This window comes from Myxine glutinosa, chromosome 3 (assembly GCF_964187855.1).
Source record: "Myxine glutinosa chromosome 3, kmMyxGlut1.1, whole genome shotgun sequence".
NCBI lineage: Eukaryota > Metazoa > Chordata > Myxini > Myxiniformes > Myxinidae > Myxine > Myxine glutinosa.
This window is the reverse complement of record NC_136263.1, coordinates 114,932,248-114,954,425: the sequence shown is the minus strand read 5'-3', so window position 1 is coordinate 114,954,425 and position 22,178 is coordinate 114,932,248. Positions and strand designations below refer to the sequence as shown.

The 22,178-nt window shown below is 45.1% G+C and overlaps 1 protein-coding gene across 5 annotated transcripts in view; it reads left to right on the top strand.

Annotated features, from left to right (window-relative positions):
* Nucleotides 1-22,178, top strand: part of LOC137418019 (valine--tRNA ligase, mitochondrial) — a 170,849-nt gene that overhangs the window by 137,359 nt on the left and 11,312 nt on the right. For 4 of the 5 annotated variants that reach the window (XM_078774487.1, XM_078774490.1, XM_078774488.1 and 1 more), the window contains 5 exons: nt 1,253-1,321; nt 3,683-3,761; nt 15,519-15,646; nt 15,787-15,939; nt 18,089-18,292. In XM_078774487.1, the coding sequence (XP_078630613.1) occupies nt 1,253-1,321; nt 3,683-3,761; nt 15,519-15,646; nt 15,787-15,939; nt 18,089-18,292 (633 nt within the window). Of the gene's footprint in view, nt 1-1,252; nt 1,322-3,682; nt 3,762-15,518; nt 15,647-15,786; nt 15,940-18,088; nt 18,293-21,126; nt 21,203-22,178 lie in introns of all 5 variants that reach the window. The other variant, XR_013622867.1, reaches the window with a different exon arrangement.

The window sequence follows — 22,178 nt, the reverse complement described above, 5'->3', positions numbered from 1 at the left end:
ACATAGGGCAAGCTTAGACACTCTTAATTAACACGCCCAGGACAGAACAAACACACTTACATGAAAGGATGGGATGGCAGGTATGGTAGGAGGTGAAGGGTCCAGGCAGCTGGTAGGCGTCGAGGTTCGGGCAGGTGGTTCAGCGTTGAGGTCCGGCTCCAGGGTCATGCTCCACTCCACGCGTTGGGTTTGAGGTGAAACCCGGCAAGCAGCGCGGCCAATATTGTCGCGGTAGCGGACCGACCCTCTCTCTCCCTCTTCGACTTGCCTCTGGTGGCTCGACCCTGTCACTCTCCTTTGGTCCGACTTCCAACTCCCAACCAACTCTCGAAGTAGTCCCACGCGGCCGCTTATATTGGCCGATCGCGTATTAAGCCGCCTGGTTTTTGGAAACGCCCATCGGTGAGCTTGCCTCGGCCCTGATTGGTCGTGAGCGCTCCCGGACTCCGCCCCTTGATGGTGCGTTGATGGGGCCACGCCTCATTCCTGGCGCTCCTCCCCTTTCTTCTTCAACTCTGTCGTGTGGTCAATGGCGTCTTTAGATGGGCGCTGCGGCTGGCAGAGACGCGCCATATAATTTGGAGAGGGTAAAGCCGCAAAATGAATAGGATGGGAATTTGAGATGGGGCCTAGGTTATTTGATTAATGCAACGCAGAGTCAAACTATTGGGAACAGATCCTTACCTGAAACACATACTAATGAAATAACTAAAGAAGATCCTATGGTGTTCTACGTGTTGCTCGTGGCCTAACTAGGGTGCTCTCGTTTAACATTAGAAAATGGGGATATTTACAGGGGATTATTTATAAGGGATTATTGCAAATATTTACAAAGTGGAGGGTTCTCAAAACCGCAACAATATGTTCGGCCTGAACGAAATTGGAATCCAAATGGCGGTGTGTGGGGTCAGTCGCCAAACCGCCATAATGACATCAGACGTAATCACATGTGACCAAATCCTCAGCTCTGATTGGTATACGGTTGAGGGGACATACATACATACGTACATACGTACATACATACATACATACATACATTCGGACGGACAAACCCTGTTTCTAGACTGCTTTGCCCTATGGGCTACGCCATAAAAAAAACCTGGATACCTTGATTTAATATTGGTGCTACTGACGTTTAATTGTTACTTCTGCTTATTTTTCAAGTATTGAGGATTTAGAGAGTTTGTTATTGGGAATGAAATACTTAAGAAAGCTATATCGTGCATTCTCTTATACCATCTCTCATTTTCAGGATATTCAATCAAAGTTGCTGGAGGGAAATTTAACAGAAAGCGAGTTGTGCATTTCCCATGAATTGCAGGTGAGCCTGCAGTGACCATGTATTGTGGTGTTTATGAGTGGCTGATATAAGATCCTTGAATTTTGGAGCTTGCTTTAAGCAATGTTTGTTCACAGAAGCTTGCAATTAAATTGAATCTTCCTGGCAGTTTTTAGTAGCTTTTGATCGAAGTAGCTTCTCCTTTGAAGTTAAGGTCCTGCTCACTTATTATTTCAAAGGCATTTTAATCCAAGGTCCTGGATATTATTGGTACAGTCAAAACTGTCTTATCGGCCACCTGTCTTTCGTGGCCACAAAAAATTCACCGTCCAGAAAACCTACAAACTAACCTTTATGTAACGGCCACCTGTATAATATGTCACCTGTTTAACTTACTTATTTTGCTTCCCTCAGGAAATTTCAAATCACTCGCTTGGTCACTAATATTTCCAGGATACTCATATAAAAGATGTTTCATTCACACAAAAAGAAAACATTTACTAATGACTTAAAAGTGCACTGTGATGCAACACCCTGCCTACGAAGCACCATTCCTCCAGTTAATAGCTCGGCTGAGAATATAATGCAGATGAGACACTCCCTCTCCATCATACTGTCGACAATAATTAAGGTTATTACAAAGTTGGTACCAAAAGACCTCATGTTTGGTCAAAAAGGAACTCGTGTAGCCATTACAGCAGAGCTCTCGGAGTCTTGCTTGAGGGAGGTAGACATTTTATTGAAGAGGATTGTGACACGTGTTACGGATTCGTCACTTCCGTTGTTGTGGTTTTCATCCACTGTAAACATTTTTGATTCCATGTACTATTATTGTTGTCGTTTAAGGGAAATAGATATTACTATTTTCAAAAGGTAAAAAAGTTAATGTTTTAAATGAAACCGGACGACGACGAAGAGGAAGAGGAGAAAAAGAAGGCGGAGCGAGCGAGTCGGAGAAGAAGCCTAGTTGCTTCGAGGTCTGGAGCGAACGTTGACGAACGAGAGTCACTAGTGAACTTTAGGGTTTCCCGGGAAAGGGATTCCTGCAACAGAGTTGTTATCGCTGTGACAGATCAACCTGCGTGTCAGGTTTTGCGGTCGATTCCGAAGAGAATCGTTGGTGTGCCGTTACGCCACGAGAACGGGCCGTCAGCCATTTTGACCCGCGCGCTTTGCGCTTCGCTCAAGGTTTTTCACCGCTTCAACCATTTTCACCGCATTCAGACGTTAATCTGGTGTGTGTGTAACGTGGCTTTTGGAGTGGGAAATATGCGGTTCGCCGATTGAGAGTCGTCAAACGTCCATACCTAAAGGTGTGATTTCCCCGTCGCTTCTCGAGGACACCTTCGCCCATCTTTGACAGTGTAACTGTCAACCCAACGGGATTCTGGTCTCGACACGACATCGTACGGACGATCACTGGAGTGGATCGACTTTGGCTTGATGCCGGAATACGACTTTGGCTTGATGCCGGAATACGACTTTGGCTTGATGCGTGAATAGAGACATTGGGAATGTTCTTCTTTTCGCTCACTTGGAGCACAGTGAGTTATATTGTACGAACCTGATGGTACCATCATAGGAAATATATATTGGTTGTACAATTGATTACTATTGTTTTTGTGTTGTTATTCTTGTGTGACCTTAATACAATATTTGTTTGTTGGTAACAGTGTGGTTTCACCATTGATCTTTGACACAGAATAACACATCTTTCTGCCGTGACTCCTCTCGGGGCTCGGAGGTACACCGTGACCAGGGGGTTTGTTTGGGGAGGAGCACGTAACACACGTGATAGACCTGGATCCATAATATTATTCAAGAGTCAGAGCAACCATTCTTTATTCCAATCACCAAAAAAGTTAATTTCATCCATTCTGTTTGGATGTTCTCCAAACACCCATTTGGTGTTTTAAGTTCCAGAATTGGTGTTCTCGAATGACCTCTCAGCATACTGTCGCTGCTCGACATGTTGATGGAAGCATTTTCTTTTTACGTTTGTTTTTTTTGACCTCTTGATGAAAGATTTTGTTTTAACCTGAATTTGCATTGAAGTAATTCTCCATGCTTATTCGTCCCTGATTGGTTTCACTGGAGGGTCTATAGGTTTGCTCTCTGTCTGTCCCACCTGTGGTTTTTCAGACTTTTTTTCCCCATATCCTTTTGCATATACAACTGAAACTTGGTGTATGGCTTTATAATGACGAGATACAGAACAAGTTTGAGTTTCAGTGTGCTTTGTCAATTTTTCATTTAGTTATGCCCTTTTTGGTCTTAGAAAGTATCACATCGGTCGGGGACATGTATTGCAAAGTAATTAATTCTCCCTCTTGTTTTTTACATTGTTTATGAATTTTATTATTATTATTTTTTTTTTCCCCAACATTTATTCATTTTGTACAGAAAAAACAATTTCCAAATGGGATTCCTGAGTGTGGAACGGATGCATTGCGCTTTGCTTTTTGCTCTCTTCACTTAAAAGGTAATGATGCTGCGTCTAGCCGAGGCAACATTGGAAAATGTTACATTTCATTGTTCACTATATTTAGTCGAACACAATATCACAATATTCCAAGAGTTGTGTCCCCATTTCTACTTGCATTCGGGGGCATCAATCGTTATTTAAAAGAAGAGGGGTGGGCATGGCATGGGAGCACATTGCGTGAAGCCAATACGACGTGGTGTTGGGTCAATCGCTATTGAAAAGAGTGAGGTGGGGGGGGCATGGGAGAATGTAGCGTGAAGCCAATATGGCATGGGATCAGGTCAGTCGTTATTGAAAAAAGGAGTGGGGCAGGAGGGGGAGGGGGGGGGGTGAAATTTGGGATTCTGAGCCCTTTATGGTCGCTTGTGCTACCTTTTCTGGGAAAATTATTTCAGCGTGTTATTGGAGCATGAAATTATTTTGTATACCATACAGTCCAAGAAAATAAAGGAATAGGAACCCAAAAAATCGAAAAAGGCAAGAAAAGAATAGGAACAACAGTCAAATGACATAATATCGGTGAGTAAGTGGTGACCACAGCAGCTGTACGTCGCAAATAACACTATAACCGTGGTTCTTAACCTGGGTTCGACCGAACCCCAGGGGTTCAGTGAGCCAGTCTCAGGGGTTCGGCGGAGGTCCTCCGAAACGCATTGCAATTTGTTTTTTAGTTTTTTTTAGTTTTGTATCAATTTTGAATCTATGTGTAATTACACTTATTTATTAATATTATTATTATTTTGCTATGTATGTTACGAACGAATGGAAATGTTTGTAATTGTATTCCCATCCCATTCATGGTTTCTCTGGTCTGTGTTTAAGATAAGTTGTTTCACACTGACTGTAGTAAGTTGAAACAATGAACAACTTGCTAATTCTTCTGTTGATGGTGCTTACTTGCTTACTTACTTACTGGATTTTGAAGCAGGTGTTCGGAATTTCCAATGAATAGCCTCGATTAGCTTGCCGTGTGCCGTGCGTCATTGGTCGCGCCTTACTTTGGAGTTACTGATTTATTGAAAAGTAAGTTGGAAATGTTTGTGGATATGCAGGGCGGGTTCACAGTTATATTAAAGTCAAAAGTGGATGGTGATTATAAAATATGATTGAATTACTCAGAAAATTAGGTGGAGGTGATATAACTCCTTTGGTCGCAATTCAAAACTAACAATTCGCAGTTTTCTATTGTTGTAATAATCAGAGATACAACATTGTCTCAGAGCTGAGTTTAATCGTAATCGATCTCAGACAGCATCTAAAGGGAGAACCAGCAATCATCGTACAGCAATACCCCGTTTTACGCCATTTCGACCTTCGTCAAATCCGACTTTATGCCACTCTTCCAGAGTAAATTTAAGTTCAGCGAATGTCATTATGTGCGACTTTACCTCACTCCTTCATCATAATAGGAGGACGTGAAAAAAATATATTTAAAATAAAGAAAATAGTACATAAAAATTAACAATAAAATAAGCTAAAAATCAATCTTATTTTACTAATAAATCAAAAATCAAAAATCAATCCTAAAATCAATTTAGAATACAATAAAAAGCACATTAAAAATAAATAAAAAAGTACGTATGCGTAGCTGCTGGTTCTCATTCAAAACAAAGGCGACGCCATATGCATTTTGTCCTGTGCTGCGGTCACGTGCTTGGTCTGCCTTTCGCTGTTATTTTTGTGATTATTCCTTTACTGTGTAAAGGTTCCTTTACTGTGTAAAACAAGCAACGCAACGTGGCAACGGCGAAACATGACAACGATGCCGGCTAGGGTGCATCAAACGCCCCATGATTTTCAAAAAGTTGTTGTATTTTAATGTCTATTCCCTCAAATGTTACACTTGTTGGTAGAAGTATGTATGCAAAAAATAGATGAAATCAGAGGTGGTCCTGGGTGGCCACCAGCCACTTTTATATATTTAGGGCCATTTAGGGCCACAGCTAAACTACTTTACAAGATAATGTAAAATTAACTACAAGATAATGTAAAATTAACCATTATACCTATATACAAAAGTAAAGTCCTACTTTTACTAAATGCCTAATATCAAACAGTTAAAACAACCTTACATGTCAATGTAAAATTAACCAAAATCGTTCTTCATATTACAAAGTTGTAGTACAGTGTTGTAGTATTGTACTTTCATTGATTAAAAGTTTGAAAATGTATTAAGCACAACGCCAATGTCACTACTCCAACTTTGCTCGTTTCCGCAAATTTGGCCTCGCTTTGCGGTCACATTCAACCACTTGAAGAAGATTTTGGAAGTGGTCTTCTCTTCTTGCAGTTGAGACAAAATCAGTTGCGAGCTTTACTGCTCTCTCCGCAGGGTCATTCACAACATTAAGCCCATCCACAATGGACTTGGCTGCCTTGAAGTGCTCATTGTTCTGCCAAGTGTCAACATCCTCTGTTAGGAAGGTCATATCTAGGTGAAGAAGGTTTACTGTAAACCACGAGTCCTCGTTCACAAGATCAGCCAGGGTTGTCGCTTCTGTAATTTTTGGAAATGACGGTTTGCCATATCCAGAACCGTAGCGGTGTTTTGGAGTGCTTGGCATTTCATCTGGTTGTATGGCCAGTAACACATCTGCAAGGGCACGACGATCCTTTTGAGGAATTGCATTGCTGAACAGTGCCAAAACAACCAGTTCTGGGGTTAAATACCACAAATGTCTATCAAAGGCTTTCACAGCGCTGACTGAAATGGTTGAGTTGACAGCTTTATAGTTGAGCAGAGTCTTGTAAAAGCACAAATCAAACCATGGGGCATTTGAAGCAGACTGACATATGAGCCACCAATCACAATAAATATAAACAACAAAAACAACAAACTCCTTCAGTTTTTTCTGTTGATGTTGTGTTGTTACAGTTCCTCGAGGTAGTAGAGAAATTTGCTCTTCAAGTAGGCATATTTTGATGGAATAAAGAATCTTTGACATCCACCTTGCTTTATGCATGGCCCCTGGTCTGTGGAGTGTTCCTTGTTTTGTGACATCATCATCGAGGACTACCTGGCAGAGTTGTGCCATTTCCTTGTAGTCTTCCCTACAGTATGAAGCGCTTGTGCGGATTGTGCTTAAAACCTTGTTTTTGCAGGATAAAAGCAGCTGTTGTGCATAGTCATTGTACATGGAAATGTCAATTTTGGTTAAACTTTCATTCTTTGCATGCGATATGCGTTCCCAATTCTTCTGGAATTTTTGGAACAAAGATACTTCTGGAGACTTTGATGCCTCAATTTTGAGAACGTCAAACACATGATCCAGGATTACCTCTCCAACATGATGGTGACATGCACACCACAGAAGAGCACGGTCCAGTTTTGATTGAATGGTAACACAGGCAGCTGTAACGTGTCCAGTGTTTGATGCTGTTGTGTCAAAACATAAGTTGACAACTGATTGTTTGCACTTCCATGAATGTAGATACGTGTAAGTGTGCTCGGCAATGATGTCACCTGATGACCTATCACTTCCAGGAGGATATCTAGCCACCCCCAGTAGCTTTACATCAGTGGCATTCCCAACCAACACTGGCAATCTTTCTTCCTTGACATTCTTGTTTGTGAGCGTTGGTATCTGCTTGCCATCCCAGTGAAGTGTTGCAGCTGTTGGGGCGATCCAATTTTCTTGAATATCTTTGGCGATAGCACTTGTTATTGATCGTCGAGCCTTATCAGCAGTTGAGTACGACTTGGCCACACGACGTGGATCACCTCCTGCCTCTTGAATTACAGCTTTGGTGAGCGCAACCTGTTGAACAGGAGTTATGTTTAGTCGAGTAGCAACAGACACAACTGAATGTCTTTTCAGAATATCATGAGGAATAAAGGCAGATGTACCTGCATATGTTGATCTGTGGTGACTACGCTTCCTTTGAAACTCTGGAATCGCCTCTTCTTCAGTTTCTTCCAAGCTATCTGCAGAGTCACTATCATCAGAGCATACAGAACTAATTGTCATCTCTTGTACACTGGATGATTCATGACGTTCTCGTCTTGAAGCTTCCGCTAAGAGGCGTTTTTCTTTTCTATGATCTTTATCAACTTTCTTCTTGTCAACACCACCAAATGAGGCTACTCTGTCAGATTTCATTGACTCTAAAAATACTCTATCTTCCTCATTCTTAATGTTTGTCATTGCATCTTTTGTCCATACACCAAAGGTCTTATCAAGACGTTCATTCATGGTTTGCAACTTAGCCAAAGTGCTTGGAGATTCTCGGCGAGAAACAGGTATTTGACGCAATTTGTTATTGTCATTAAGAAGGTCAAGTATTAGTTTGCAGCATTGATGGTCTGAAAGCATAGGAATATTTGCTTTAGTGTAGAATTTTTTCAGCTGGATAAGGACGATGCTGGCAGATTTCCATTTCAGTGGCTGAGTTTGTTTGCCTTCACATATTTCTTTCTGGATGTACCACATCACGCATCGAAGAACCTGCCGGCAAGTTGGGAGGCGGACTCCTGTCAATGTACCATCTGCTTCTGTAAAAGCATTGCCAAGACCAAAAATGGCACTTGCTAATCTGGTCTTCTTATCTGCCATCTGAAAGAAAATAAAGGATATTATTAGACTACTAGTATGGGACCCACGATTAGACCTCCGATTTCATTCATGTAAAAATACAAACTAATTATCAAACCATCGTTTTTTGCATAAAATTGTTATATTTGTATTCCTCTCATCAAGACCTTCAATTTGATACCAAACATGACTAGGTTTGGGTGTAAAATAACAAAATCAAACATTTTTACATAGTGCGGCCCCGAAAATGGCCCTAAATATATAAAAGTGGCCGGTGGCCACCCAGGACCACCTCTGATTTCATTTATTTTTTGCATACATACTTCTACCAACAAGTGTAACATTTGAGAGAATAGACATTAAAATCCAAGAACCTAAGGGCGTTTGATGCACCCTAATGCCGGCTCGGACGACTGTCCGCGGCAGACGTCACGTCACCGTGCAGTGTCCAGTGTCCGCGACGAGGTCAGGCCCCAGGACCCATGGCCCATGTGAAACGAACGACCGTGTCATGCCTCGAGCCGGGGTGCCTCGTCGGGCACCTCGCCGGCACCCGGCGTCTACAAACCGATCGACGTGTGCATGTGCATGGATTTGCAAATGCCTGTCTGTACGTCGTCATTTCTGCGTATATCGCATCGTACAAAAAAAAAGAAGCGTGCAACTTCGGCCGCTCGAGGAAAGACGGGGCACGTCTACGACTAGGAGGCGAGCGTCGATCCCCGGGGCGGCCGGGTTCACGGAACCCTGAGCTCGTTTGTTCGTCACAGACGACACTGGGACACGTTGGGTAAAGCACGCCGTGGTGAAGCGGGCCGCGGAGCCACTCGGCACACAAGCCAGCTCACGGTCGACACGTCCGTGCCGGTTACCCCCGCTCAAGGATAAGACCCGACTGATAGAAAACAACGGAGGGACTCCCGACGGGGAGCGGCAAAGATTCAGGGCGAAACCGCAGCCTCCTCCAGTTATTTCCTCTAGTTTTACGGTGTTTGTCTTCATTTTAAGGCATTTTTAAGGCATTTCACCCGGTTTACGTCAAAAACCGAGTTACGTCGCGGCTAATGGAACCAATTAATGATGTAGGCCGGGGTATTGCTGTATTAGTATTACTACAGGTACATACAGGTACATACAGATGATATCTATTCAAGCGAGCATGCAGCGCACAATGCAGAATCCTTACCATTCTAAAGAAGCCCGGAGATGCAATATAATTACATGGCACAGAACTACGTTCTGCGCTGAACGGCAGTCTCTTTATAGGAGCCTCGTAGTGGCAATGAGTAGAATAACACCAGGGTCGTAACTTAGATGACAATTTCACCACATACTCTCCGCGTTTAAAACTTTACTAGCAGGCCATTGAACAGGCCTCCACGTCGGCCTCTACCTGTACTAAGCCTACAGCGGATCATTCGTGATAACCAATCGCTGGCAGCGATGCAGCCATTCCTGCCAATACACAAGCAGAGAGGGTGGTGTTCCCACCGAACTTCATTTCCGGCCGCCCATGTCGATGGAGGAAATCGTGTCGAAAGGTGGGCAAGACCGTTAGGCGGTCATCCGTATACATCATGCTATCAATAACTCGCTTGATACGACATTCCCCTTTAGTGCCCGAGTGTCTGGAAGGCTATGAAGATCCCGCACGATGTCCTCAGAATTGGCCTTCCGTGCCGTCAGACAGGGCTTGCTGCCTGTCCGTTAATCGGTACAGAGATGACGGCACTGGACAAGCTGTGCATCCGTGCAGTGTCGGGTCCTCCAGGGATGCCAATCGAGCCTCAAGCGTTGAGGCAATTCCGGCCAGCGGCGATCGCCAGCCTCGCAGTGTAGTGCCCGCGATGGGTGCAACGCGCGGCTCGCGCATAGGAGGGATTCCGGCGAGCAGCGATCGGGATCGCCGGCCTCGCAGAGTAGTGCCTGCGATGGGTGCAGCGCGCGGCTCGCGCATTGGAGGGATTCCGACGAGCAGCGATCGGGATCGCCGGCGGAATGAGGCGCGACAGTCATCGGAGTCGTGAGCACACGCTTGGAAAATCACATCTCATGCCGGGCACGCAAATAAATCTAGGAGGATTCTCTCAGAAGAATCCGTTAGCGTTTCCCGCAACCGAGGCAGTCACAGCCAGACTCGTACCTTCGGCTCCGAGCACGTCCATCGACCCAACGTGGTTTCAGCTGCAGGATGTTTCCCAGTAGCATCGTTCTCCAGGCGTCTTGCCAGAGTTCGTCACACCTGCTCCGGCGTTCGGACCTCGGGAGAGCATTACGTGCTCAGACGACGTAGTTCCTGAACGAAATGCTTGAGGGGTTCCAAAGCATCCGGCCTCTTCGTGGCAGACTGGTAGCGAGGGCAGTTGGCGCTCCGTGGCTCGAGCTGGCTCGGCGGGTCCCCCGCTTGATGTTCTTCCCCCCGAGGAGGGGTAATCGAAGGAGCGTGGGCATCATCTCGATTCAGAACGATGTCACGAGAGGATTACGATTAATTGTTGTAATAATCAGAGATACAACATTGTCTCAGAGCTGAGTTTAATCGTAATCGATCTCAGACAGCATCTAAAGGGAGAACCAGCAATCGTAGTATTAGTATTACTACAGGTACATACAGGTACATACAGATGATATCAATTCAAGCGAGCATGCAGCACACAATGCAAAATCCTTACCATTCTACAGAAGCCCGGAGATGCAATAGAATTACATGGCACAGAACTACCTTCTGCGCTGAACGGCAGTCTCTTTATAGGAGCCGCGTAGTGGCAATGAGTAGAATAACACCAGGGTCGTAACTTAGATGACAATTTCACCACATCTATGTAATATTATAATGGGATTTGAGGTGACATAGAGTTGAGTAGATAATAAATCCCGTCATCGTAACTATAAGTTATGTTTTCTTCGTTAAAATTTCTCAGTTTTCAGAGGAGTACTGATTATATTTAAGCATGTTCCTTTTTTAATTTTTGTCATATAATTATTTGCCTGAACACAATTAAGATCAGTTTGTTACTTTTTTTTCCTTTTTTTTTTTGCAGTATGTCGAGCAAAAAAAGGAAGTGGTCGGAGGATTACGTGCGGTACGGGTTCACGTGTTTGACGGAAAGGGACGGAAGTCAGCGTTCTCAATGCATGCTTTGCAATGTCAAGTTGAGCAACTCCAGCCTTGCACCAGCAAAACTACGGGAACACTTCAAAAAACTGCACGGCGAGGGGCAGTACAAATACGCAACGCTGGATGAATTCAAATTGAAGAGAGTCCGATTCGATGCAAGTGCTACCTTGCCCACTCTCGGCTTCGTTCCAATTGACAAACCGATCCTCACTGCGTCGTATGAAGTTGCGTACCTGATCACAAAGCACGGCAAACCGCACACCGTTGGCGAGACACTCATCAAACCGGCCGCATTGAAGATGGCCAACATCATGCTGGGAAAAGCTGCTGAAAACAAGTTGTCTCTCATTCCACTCTCAAATGACACCAGATGCAGAATCGACGACATGAGCGACGACATCCTCGCCCAGGTAGTTGCAGATTTAGTCGCGAGTCCGACAAAATTCAGCCTTCAACTCGACGAGACCACCGACGTTTAGAATTTGAGCCAGTTCATTTTATTTGTGCGTTATGTCAAAGGAGACGAGATCAAGGAAGACTTTGTTCTGCAAGGCTCTCACAACAACGACGAAGGCAGCTGACGTGAAGAAGCTTGTGGACGACTTCTTCAGAAGCAACGAACGGTCTCTCATGGAACATGGTGTCTGCAGTTTGCTTGGACGGAGCTCCAGCCATGCTGGGATGCAACTCCGGTTTTGGAGCGCTGGTGAAGGCCAATGCACCACACATCATCGTCACGCACTGCGTCCTGCACAGACACGCGCTGGCATCAAAAACCCTGCCTCCAAAACTGGCCAGTGTTCTGAAAATCGTCATTGAAACTGTGAATTACGTGTGAAGCCGTGCTCTGCATCATCGCATCTTCAAAGAGCTGTGCAATGAAATCTCCTCTGAATTCGAAGTCCTTCTCTACCACTCTAACGTTCGATGGTTATCAAGAGGGAAGGTAGTGAGCCGTGTTTTTGCCTTGCGTGTAGAATTAGCTCTGTTTTTGCGGGAACACCCGCATTGCCATGCAACGCACTTCCAAGAGTCAGAGTTAATCTTCGCCTTGGCGTACTTGGCTGACATCTTCGACGCACTCAATCATCTCCATTGCCAGATGCAGGGCGGTGGAGTGAATGTCATCGAATATGAAGAAAAGCTGAGCACTTTCTGAAAGAAGTTACCGTTGTGGAGGCGGCGAACAGAGAACGACAACTTCGCGAACTTTTCGCTACTGGACGAGTGCGTGAGCGGGATCAAAGATGAGTCTGAAGTTGGAAGCACTGCTGTACCGGGGGAGCTGAAGCAAGCGATTGCCACGCACGTGGATGAGCTGGGAAAGTCATTTGACGGCTAATTCCCCGACAAAGAGCAATACCCAGCATGGGTGCGGCAGCCGTTTACTTTCGACGTTGCAACGGCACATGTCAATGACCAATACCTCGACGACCTCATCGAACTTCAGCAGAGCCAGACTCGACAACAACTCTTCGGCACAACAACGCTCAACATTTTCGTGCCGCCAAATGGAATGGTATCCTCGCATCGCTAAAATTGCCCTTGAGATCCTCACGCCGTTCGTTACAACGTATCTCTGCGAGCATACAACAACAACAACAACAACAACAACAACATGCATTTTAAAGGCCATTTTCCCTACTAGAGCGGGGGGTTAGCCTTGCGGTCCCCATGACAATCTTCTCCATTTTGCCCTAATTTCTGCATCTCTCCTTGTTAACCCCCTTGCCCGCATTTCTTCTTCCACTATCTTTAGCCAAGTCTTTCTCGGTCTTCCCCGTCCTCTACTTCCTTCTACATTCATTTCCATCACTCTTCTCAACCAGTCATTTTCATCCTTCCTCAACACATGACCAAACCATCTCAACCTGTTCCTCTTCACAGCATCAATCACAGGCTCTATTCCCATCATCTTTCGCAATTCATCATTTGTCTTCCTCTCTCTCAACGATACTCCGCACATCTGTCGAACCATTCACATTTCCACCCTTTCCAACCTTCGTTGCTGCTCTACGTTCATTACCCATGTCTCGCTCCCATAAATCATAACACTTCTCACATATGCAGCATGCACCTTTCCCTTCAGCTTCAATGACACTCCCCTCATCATCAGCATGCCACTCAGTTCCCGAAACTTCTTCCATGCACATCTCACTCTAGCAACCGTTGCCGAGTCTGATCCACCTTCTCCATTCAGCATGTCTCCGAGGTAGCAAAATGTTTTCACACCTTCCAGCTTCACGCCGTCTCCAAGATCCAACTCAACATTTCCTCCATCTGCAGCTCCCTCTGTGCACACCTTACATTTGAATGTAGCTGCCACACTGTTTAATGACCCTCTCAGACCACTACATTTTTGATGAACCCACTCAGCGCACATTGTACATTGAATGGAGTTCACTCCGACACCCTTCCTACACACAGCACAGGGCCACTTTCCAGTTCTTTCCACCTCACCACATGCTTTACCATTTGCCATCGCCTTCGTCTTTCCGATATTCACCTTCAGACCTTTTGTCTCCATACATTCCTTCCACTTGTTCATCTTTTCCTTCAGTCCATCCATACTTTCCGCAATCAACACCAGATCATCTGCATACAACAACTCCCACGGTAAACCCTCCTTCACGTTCTGAGCCAGCACCTCCATCACAGCTGCAAATAGTAGTGGACTTAGTACCGACCCCTGATGCACTCCCACCTTCACCTCAAACTCACCACTGTTCCCGTCCTTTGTCCTTACAGCTGTTCGCGCTCTTTTGTACATTGCCATCACTACTCTGATCAACCATTCCTCCACTCCTAACTTCCTCAATGCCCATGTCAATACTTTGCGTGGAACCCTATCGAATGCTTTCTCCAGATCAACAAACCCAAGAAACAACTTCTTCCTCTTCTCCATGTACTTCTCCTGCAACTGCCTCACAATGAAAAGCGTGTCTGTCGTTCCTCTTCCTGGCATAAATCCAAACTGCATTTCATCGATCTTCACTTTCTTCCTTATCCTCCTCTCCAACACCCTTTCCAATACCTTCATTCCATGCTCCAATAACTTTATCGCTCGGTACGAGCCACACTCCAGAGGGTCACCTTTCCCCTTGTATAGAGGGACGAGGGTACTCAGTTCCCAATCCACTGGAATGCGGCCTTCTTTCACCACCAGATTACAGATCTCTGTCATTCTCTTCACACCCCAACTTCCTGCTGCCTTCAACATATCTCCCACAACTCCCGTCGGCCCTCCCGCTTTTCTACCCTTCATTGCTTTTATCGCTTCCTCAACTTCCTTCTCAGTTATCTTCTCTGCCGGTCCTAAAACTGGGTTACTCTCTATGTTGCCATCCCATTCATTCTCTGTATTCAACAGCATTTCCATATATCTTTTCCATCTTCCTTTAATTCCATCTGGGTCGACAACGATTTGTTGACAACAAATCCGTTGTCAACAATCCGACCGTTGGCAACGGTCGACAACGACAACGATTTGACAACGATTCTGCGAGCATGCGTTTTCAAAACTGGTGGACATTAAAACAAAGAAAAGGAGCAGGCTTGCATGCGAAAATGATTTGAGGGTGGCCCTTGCCAAAACAAAACCACGCATTTCCCAGATCGCCTCCCGAAAAGAAGAACAGAAAACGCATTAAGATGCAATTCTTCTTAATTTTTTCGTCAAATTTGAGGGGTTCCGCGAGTGTTTGGTGGGTTTCGTTAGGGTTCGGCGCCTTTAAAAAGGTTAAGAACCACTGCACTAAAAGCTGCTAACATTTTTCCAACACGGAAAAAGCAAATATAACATTGGAATTTTTCTGCATATTTTGCAGTCGAGCCTAAAGCAACATAATATAGACTGTGAAAAGAATGTCTGAAAATGTAAACTTATTGCTCCCCACCAATCAATGACCAAGCTTGCAGTGCTGTTATTGTTTTTTATTTAGTTTTCAAATATTTTATTGCAGTTTGTAATTGCTGTTTGTTAACTAATTTTGTGATTTTAGTTGTCATATTGTTGAGTGACTATCAATTTTGCAATTGTGTTTCATAGCTGTGACACTGAATAATGTTTCATATCTAAGACGACCTTCTGATGCTGGAGTGCAGGAGATGATGTGAGTTTTGATGTGGCAACAGTTCTGAACTTCCGTCATTTCTGCAACAAGATCTGGAATGCACTGAAGTTCACACTTGCAGCATTAGGAAATGACTTTGAGCCACAACCTCTCGAATCTGTATGTTGTCTGGCTGATATGCAAAAAATTGATATGTAGTATAACTATTGCTATGCTTGTGTGCATCTATTATTATTGTACATTTATTATTATGTTTTTGCTGTAAGATGTGTTTGTGGTAAATCCATTGTTTTACACAGCCTGACAGGTTTGGAGTTATGGATCAGTGGATGCTGAGCCGCTTATTTGTGGTGACTCGAAAAGCAGATTCTGGATTCCGGGAGTTGGACCTAGCTTCTGTCACAGGCGCATTGCATCACTTCTGGCTGCAAGATTTCTGCAGAACCTACCTGGTGTGCTTAAGTTACAGTATGTGGGCAGTTGTACTTATCCTCGATGTCAAACTTCAAAAGCATAGTTATTACCTGGATGAAATTTTTTGCGCAGGTTGGGTGTGTAATAAGGACAAAATGATTAGATTTTGGTGAAGATATGGTTGTTGATCCAGTTACTATAAGTTTTTAAAGTGAATCTTCACCATTGAGAGATGGGGCCAAAAATGACATATAACAGGACATCTCAAAAAGTTAAGGAAAGATTCTGACGAAACTTAGTGGACAGGTTGGGTGTTTGATGAGGAAGAATTGATTCAATTTTGGTGAAAATTCGAATCCGTATCCAATAAATTTTTAAGTGATTCTTCACCATTGAGAGATGTTGCTAAAACTGATATATATCACAATATCTCAAAGTTATGGACGGATTTGAATGAAACTTGGTGGACAGGTTGGGTGTTTGATAGGATCAAGTGATTCGATTTTCGTAAAGATCCGAATCCGGCCACAAAATGTTTGATGTCATCCTTCACCTTTTAGAGATTGGGCCAAAATGATATATAGCCTGACATTCCAAAAGTGTGTGTGTGTGTGTGTGTGTGTGTGTGTGTGTGTGTGTGTGTGTGTGTGTGTGTGTGTGTGTGTGTGTGTGTGTGTGTGTGTGTGTGTGTGTGTGTGTGTGTGTGTGTGTGTGTGTGTGTGTGTGTGTGTGTGTGTGTGTGTGTGTGCGCGCGTGCGCACGCGTGTGTGTGTGTCATGAAACATTTATTCCGATATCCACATCTCTCTCCATTTTTTTTTCTTAAATCGTCCTCCGGTCCCATCACTTTCTTCTCCTTCCAACCTCCCTTTTCTTCTCTGCCTTTCTTCTATATTCTAACCTTGCCCTTTTTTCATCAACTTGTAATGGCCACAATATTGCAATGTATTGTTGCGGATCTCCCGAAGCCCGTTCACGTTACAAAAGGGGGGATTAAACCCCTTTTTCCCCTTGGGTCTTCGTGTCCATGAGGCCGAATCGCCACTTCCGCAGCGAGCGTGAGAAAGGGTATCGGGTCGACGCCTCACGTACCTTTGACCCACTCTGCCACAAAAACGGGGATCAGACCTCTCACAAGCCACGCTAATCGAGTACGCCCGAGCGGTGTGCGTATCACGTGACTTGTGCCGTTACCTTTTATTGAACCCGATTGAGCGGTTCTATTCGTACGGTGCTAGGCCAATAGATAGAAAGGACGGAACGATCAAATAAAAGGAATAACACAATTTATTTACCATGATCCACAGAGACACAGAGCAGGCACTTAAACAACGTTAACTTATCACCAGACAAAGGGCCCAATCACTCACACGGGGAAATGGAAGAAGAACAGGTTCGCTCACCAAACGCGCCTTGCTGCCGGTCGCTCCCGAACAGCTCGCCCTGCGTGGCCCTCTGGCGGTCACGGCACGTATGCAGGGAAAATGCAGGCAGGAGGAGATCGCGCGTCTGTGGCCCGGAATGGGTCGCCTCCAAAAGCGCGATTATACAGCGGCAGAGCGCAGGGTACAGGGCACGGGGAGAGTTCGTGTACAACGAGGCTATTACAATAGTTCAATGCAAGCGCTTTGACTTGTTCAGGGGCTGGGCGACTTTCACTCCTCGTCTCTCGTTCTGACGAGTTCAGCTCTGCGTTCTGACTCGTTCTCACCTCTCGTGCGTTCTCTCCGTTCTCTGACGAACTCTGCTTAATGGGCTCGGGGCAGGGCCTTATATGGCACCTCCCCGATCTTACCCGAATGTTCCAAGCCCCGCCTCTTGCCGCCGTTGCGAGCCACTCCCCTCGAGCTCTGATTGGCGGCTCGCTGCTTACCGGCCACTCCCCCTGCAGCTCCTCCCTTCGGCCTTGCCAGAATTGTTCAGGCCGAGCACATGGTATTCCAGCCTAATCGAGGCCTACTCACTGGCCTACTCAATGCAAAACTAACACAGGAAAGGAGACTACCTTACATTTACTAAGAAATAACTGAACTAAAACGAGGCTACATGTTGTGGTGTGTCTACCTACGAGGGGGGGGTCATCCTTTATTCTCAAAACCGTAACAGTATTATTGTAAAGTATAACTTTTCCTTTGTCTTTTTTTATATTGTCATTTTACATGTTGGCAATGGAGCATGTGTGTGCAGGAAACTGTGAAGAGTGTTCTGCGCTTTGGCAATGCTGCAGAGCAACACATGGTGCGGCAGACGTTGTACCACTGCACCGAGTTGGGTTTGCGTCTCATTGCACCATTTATGCCTTTCTTGGCCGAAGAACTCTGGCAACGACTGCCGGTGTATTGCCGACCGGAGAGTATATGTATTGCTTCTTACCCAAGTCCTGCCTTGCTGGTATGTGTGGGAGACTGTGAATGGACTTTGAGACAAATTTCTTCAACATATTAGCAAACAATGAAGCAAGATGAAAAATAATTAAAATAATCTTATTCCTTGAACCTCCCCTCCCCCCCCCCCCCCCCCCCTTCATTGTTTCGAACGTTTCTCAGATTTTTTTTTGTCTTAGCAAGACAGTAGAGTAAATGTCAAATCTCGAGATGAACTCTTTCAAACAAATTTTACCAAGATAACAGAAATTTATTTATTCTTGCATATTTATTTATTTCTTTATGTTCTTTTCTGTTCCTTATTTGCTATTATTAAAAAGATAACTCTCATTTTACATAGTTAGTGTTATTTATGTTGTTGATTCAAGATTTAGTGTAAGAGTTTTAGATATTGTATGTCAAGAGATCATCCATCGCTAATGTGTATCCATCACATATAAAACGGAACTCAGTAGAGCACATACCCTCCGCCAGGATGAACAGTTTAAGTTTTGTATCCCACTGATAGGTCGGATCTGGATTCAGACCATTCATCCTTGTCATCCACCAAAATCTTATCGGCTTGTTCTTGGTAACTACCAATCTCATCCACCAAGTTTTGTCATAATCCACCCACAAGCTTTATTATTATTATTATTATTATTTTTTTTTTTGATACAGGATCGAGGCTCATGAAAGAGCTAACATTTATCACACAAAAAAATTAAACAGACACACAAAACATATAATAAGAGTAGCGGTAGACAAGATGGGGAGAGAAGGGGAAGCACAAACACAGCATTTGAGAGCAGGGACAATGGGAGATCTGTGAGAGGGAGAGGGCTTGGGGGTAGGAGGCGTGGGAAGGGGGGGGGGGGGGGGGTTGGGAGAAGTATAAAACACATGGACACTGCTAGGACTTTCAGGAAAAAAGTTGGTATTTTAAAAAATTGGATCCGGTGTGAATTAACGGGGGTAGAAAAGATCAAGGTTTTCCAAGGGGGAAGATAAGAGATGGTGGTGAACAGCTGTTTTAAATACCTGGAGGGAGGAGTGGGATTGAAGAGAGTGAGGGAGTTTGTTCCAGAGGCAGGAGAAAAGAGGAATGAAGGAGTGAAAGTGAGCAGAGAGTCTTGATTTTGGCAGTTTAACCATATGAGGGTTGCAGGCAGATCTTGTGCGACCTATAGGAATATTTGGGGGACAGAGCCCAGAGAGAGCTGGAGAGGAGTCGGTAGAAGACAGACCACCAACCTGCCTGCGGTGAGTAAGTGAAAGGCCCTCGGATTTAGCTTCATCGTGGGAGATTCCAATGATTCTGAAAGCTTTGGTTTCAACAGCGTGAAGCCGAGCTAGGTGTGAGGCAGGAGCACCGGCCCAGAGGGGAGAACAGTATTCCATTGAGCTGCGGATGAAAGCCTTGTATGTGGTGAGGAGCTCAGGTGTGCCAAGGAAGGACTTCGCACGACGGAGGATGCCGAGTCTGCGACTGGCTTTGGAGGCGAGATTGGAAATCTGGTTTTCCCAGGAAAGATCATAGCAGATAGTGAGACCCAAAAGCTTGAGTGACAGAACTTCTTGGAGAGGATTGTTCAGAAAGTAGATGGGAGGGTTGTCCAGTCGGTCTTTTCGGAGAGACATAGTAAGAGTTTGAGACTTGTCAGGATTGAAAGACATGTTCCACTTGTTTGACCAGTCTGTGATTTTGTCGAGTTCCGCAGAGAGTGAGGAGGCTGCAGACTGCCAATCTGACGGATGAGGAATGGAGCGACAGATAGTGGAGTCATCAGCAAAGAGGGAGAGAGGATTTTCAAGAGAGTCAGAGGGATCATTGATGAAGACCAGAAAAAGCACAAGGCCCAGAACACTGCCTTGGGGAACTCCAGCCTGAACAGGAAGGGGAGATTGGAGAAACCCATTCAGGGCCACACGTTGACTACGACTAGAGAGGAAGTCCGCAAGTCATGCGTGGAGATTTCCATGGATACCGTAGGAGGAGAGTTTGGTGAGGAGAGCGGGGTGCCAGACCGTATTGAAGGCACGTGATATGTCAAGGGAAACAGCTCTAATTTCCTGTTTGGCATTGAGGACCTCCATCCATTGTTGAGACAGCAGACGCAGCATGTCCAAAGTAGAGTGACCTGGTCTGAAACCAAATTGATGGTCAGAGATCAAGCCATTGGAGAAGAGGAAAGATTTGATGTCCAAAGCAAGGATGGATTCCATGACTTTGCTGATAATTGGGAGAAGGCTGATTCGTCTATAGTTGCAAGGATCTGTTTTTGCACTTTTTTGTGTAAAGCGGTGATGTTGGCTGATTTCCAAGCTGATGGCAGATAACCTTGAGCAAAAGAGAGGGTGAAGAGAACAGAGAGAGGGAGTGAAAAAGCGGACGAACAGGATTTTATGACCCGTGGGCTGATGCCGTCAGGTCCAGTTGCAGAATCAGAGTCGAGGGTTGACTGAAACTTCTCCACCTTGTCAGGAGAAAAGGACCCAGAGAGAAAAGGACAACATTATGATTTTGAAATATCATGCTCCATATAGTTTTTGCCCCATCTCTCAAAGTTGCAGAATCACTGAAAATATTCTAGCATCTGGAACCGGATCTGGATGTTCCCCAAAGTCTAATAATTTCTTCCTTGTTGCACACCCACCTTTTCCACCAAATTTTGTCTGAATTTGTGTACAACGTTTTGTGATATCCTGTTCACAGACAGGCAGGGGTGAAAACATAACCTCCCCCCACCTTTGGTGGCGGAGGTAATAACACACACTATAATGCCTTAATGCTTGAATATAAACTGAAGTAACATTTAAACATCAGTAGCACCAAGATAACATTATGATTCCCAATTACAGAAAGAGTGTACACATTTCTTTACAAGTACTTCAAATGAAGATGATTGGGAAGCTCAGGGACCCAGTGGATATGGAGGTGAGATTTTTTTTAAGGGTGGAGGGATTCGTGCAGGAGTTGTAATAAAACAACATTTTAACCTAAAATAATTAGCAAAGAAATAACAACACTTACAAATCATGGATGCTAACTCTCAATGTACCAAATTCTCAAATTTGAGCTTTTATTAATTATTTATTGACTAGCAGAAGTTCCCGGCATTGCCGGGCGGGGGGGGAGGGTGAAGGGGGAGGGGAGGGTGGAGGGGGGGAAGGGGAGGATGGAGGGGGGGAGGGGAGAGCGGAGGGGGGATGGAGAGGGGGGAGGGGAAGGGGAGGATGGAGGGGGAGGGGAGGGAGAGGGGGGAGGATGGAGGGGGAGGGAGAGGGGGGAGGGCAGGGAGAGGGGGGGAGGGGAGGAAGGGGAGGGCCAGTCAACAATGACGTTGCAGTTCTCATGGTAGGAGAGCAGCACAACAATCGCGACATCGTCCAGCATCTTCGCGACAACAGCACGAAGCGGATTTTGGAGACTCACCGATCCTGTGACGCCCTCCAGTACCGGCGTTGCCGGGCGGGGGAAGGTAGACCCGTACATTCTCAACCCGTACATTCGCCCTCTCGACTCGAGCTCACTCGGACAAAAGCCTCGCACAAATTACACCGTGAAGGCCCAATGGCCATGTCTATGCCACAAATCAAGTACATGAGCGAGTCTGGTGCACTGAATTGAAATATATAGAACGCTCATACTCCGTGAAAAGTGTAGCCGCCGTGTCGCCATCTTGGTGAGCACGACTCGACCAACTCACTTCGCGGATCTCGTTTGTTTTGAACGTGTCCCAGATTTTAAAAGCCAGACAACTGTTAAAATGCCATTTTGAGCGGCAATAAACTGCTCCAATCGGTTACGGAAGGGTTGTGGAAAGACGTTTCACAGCTGTTTCAAAGACGTTTAATTCATATCACACAAAATCGACACAAAACACGATCACACAAAAGGTGAAAAAACACAA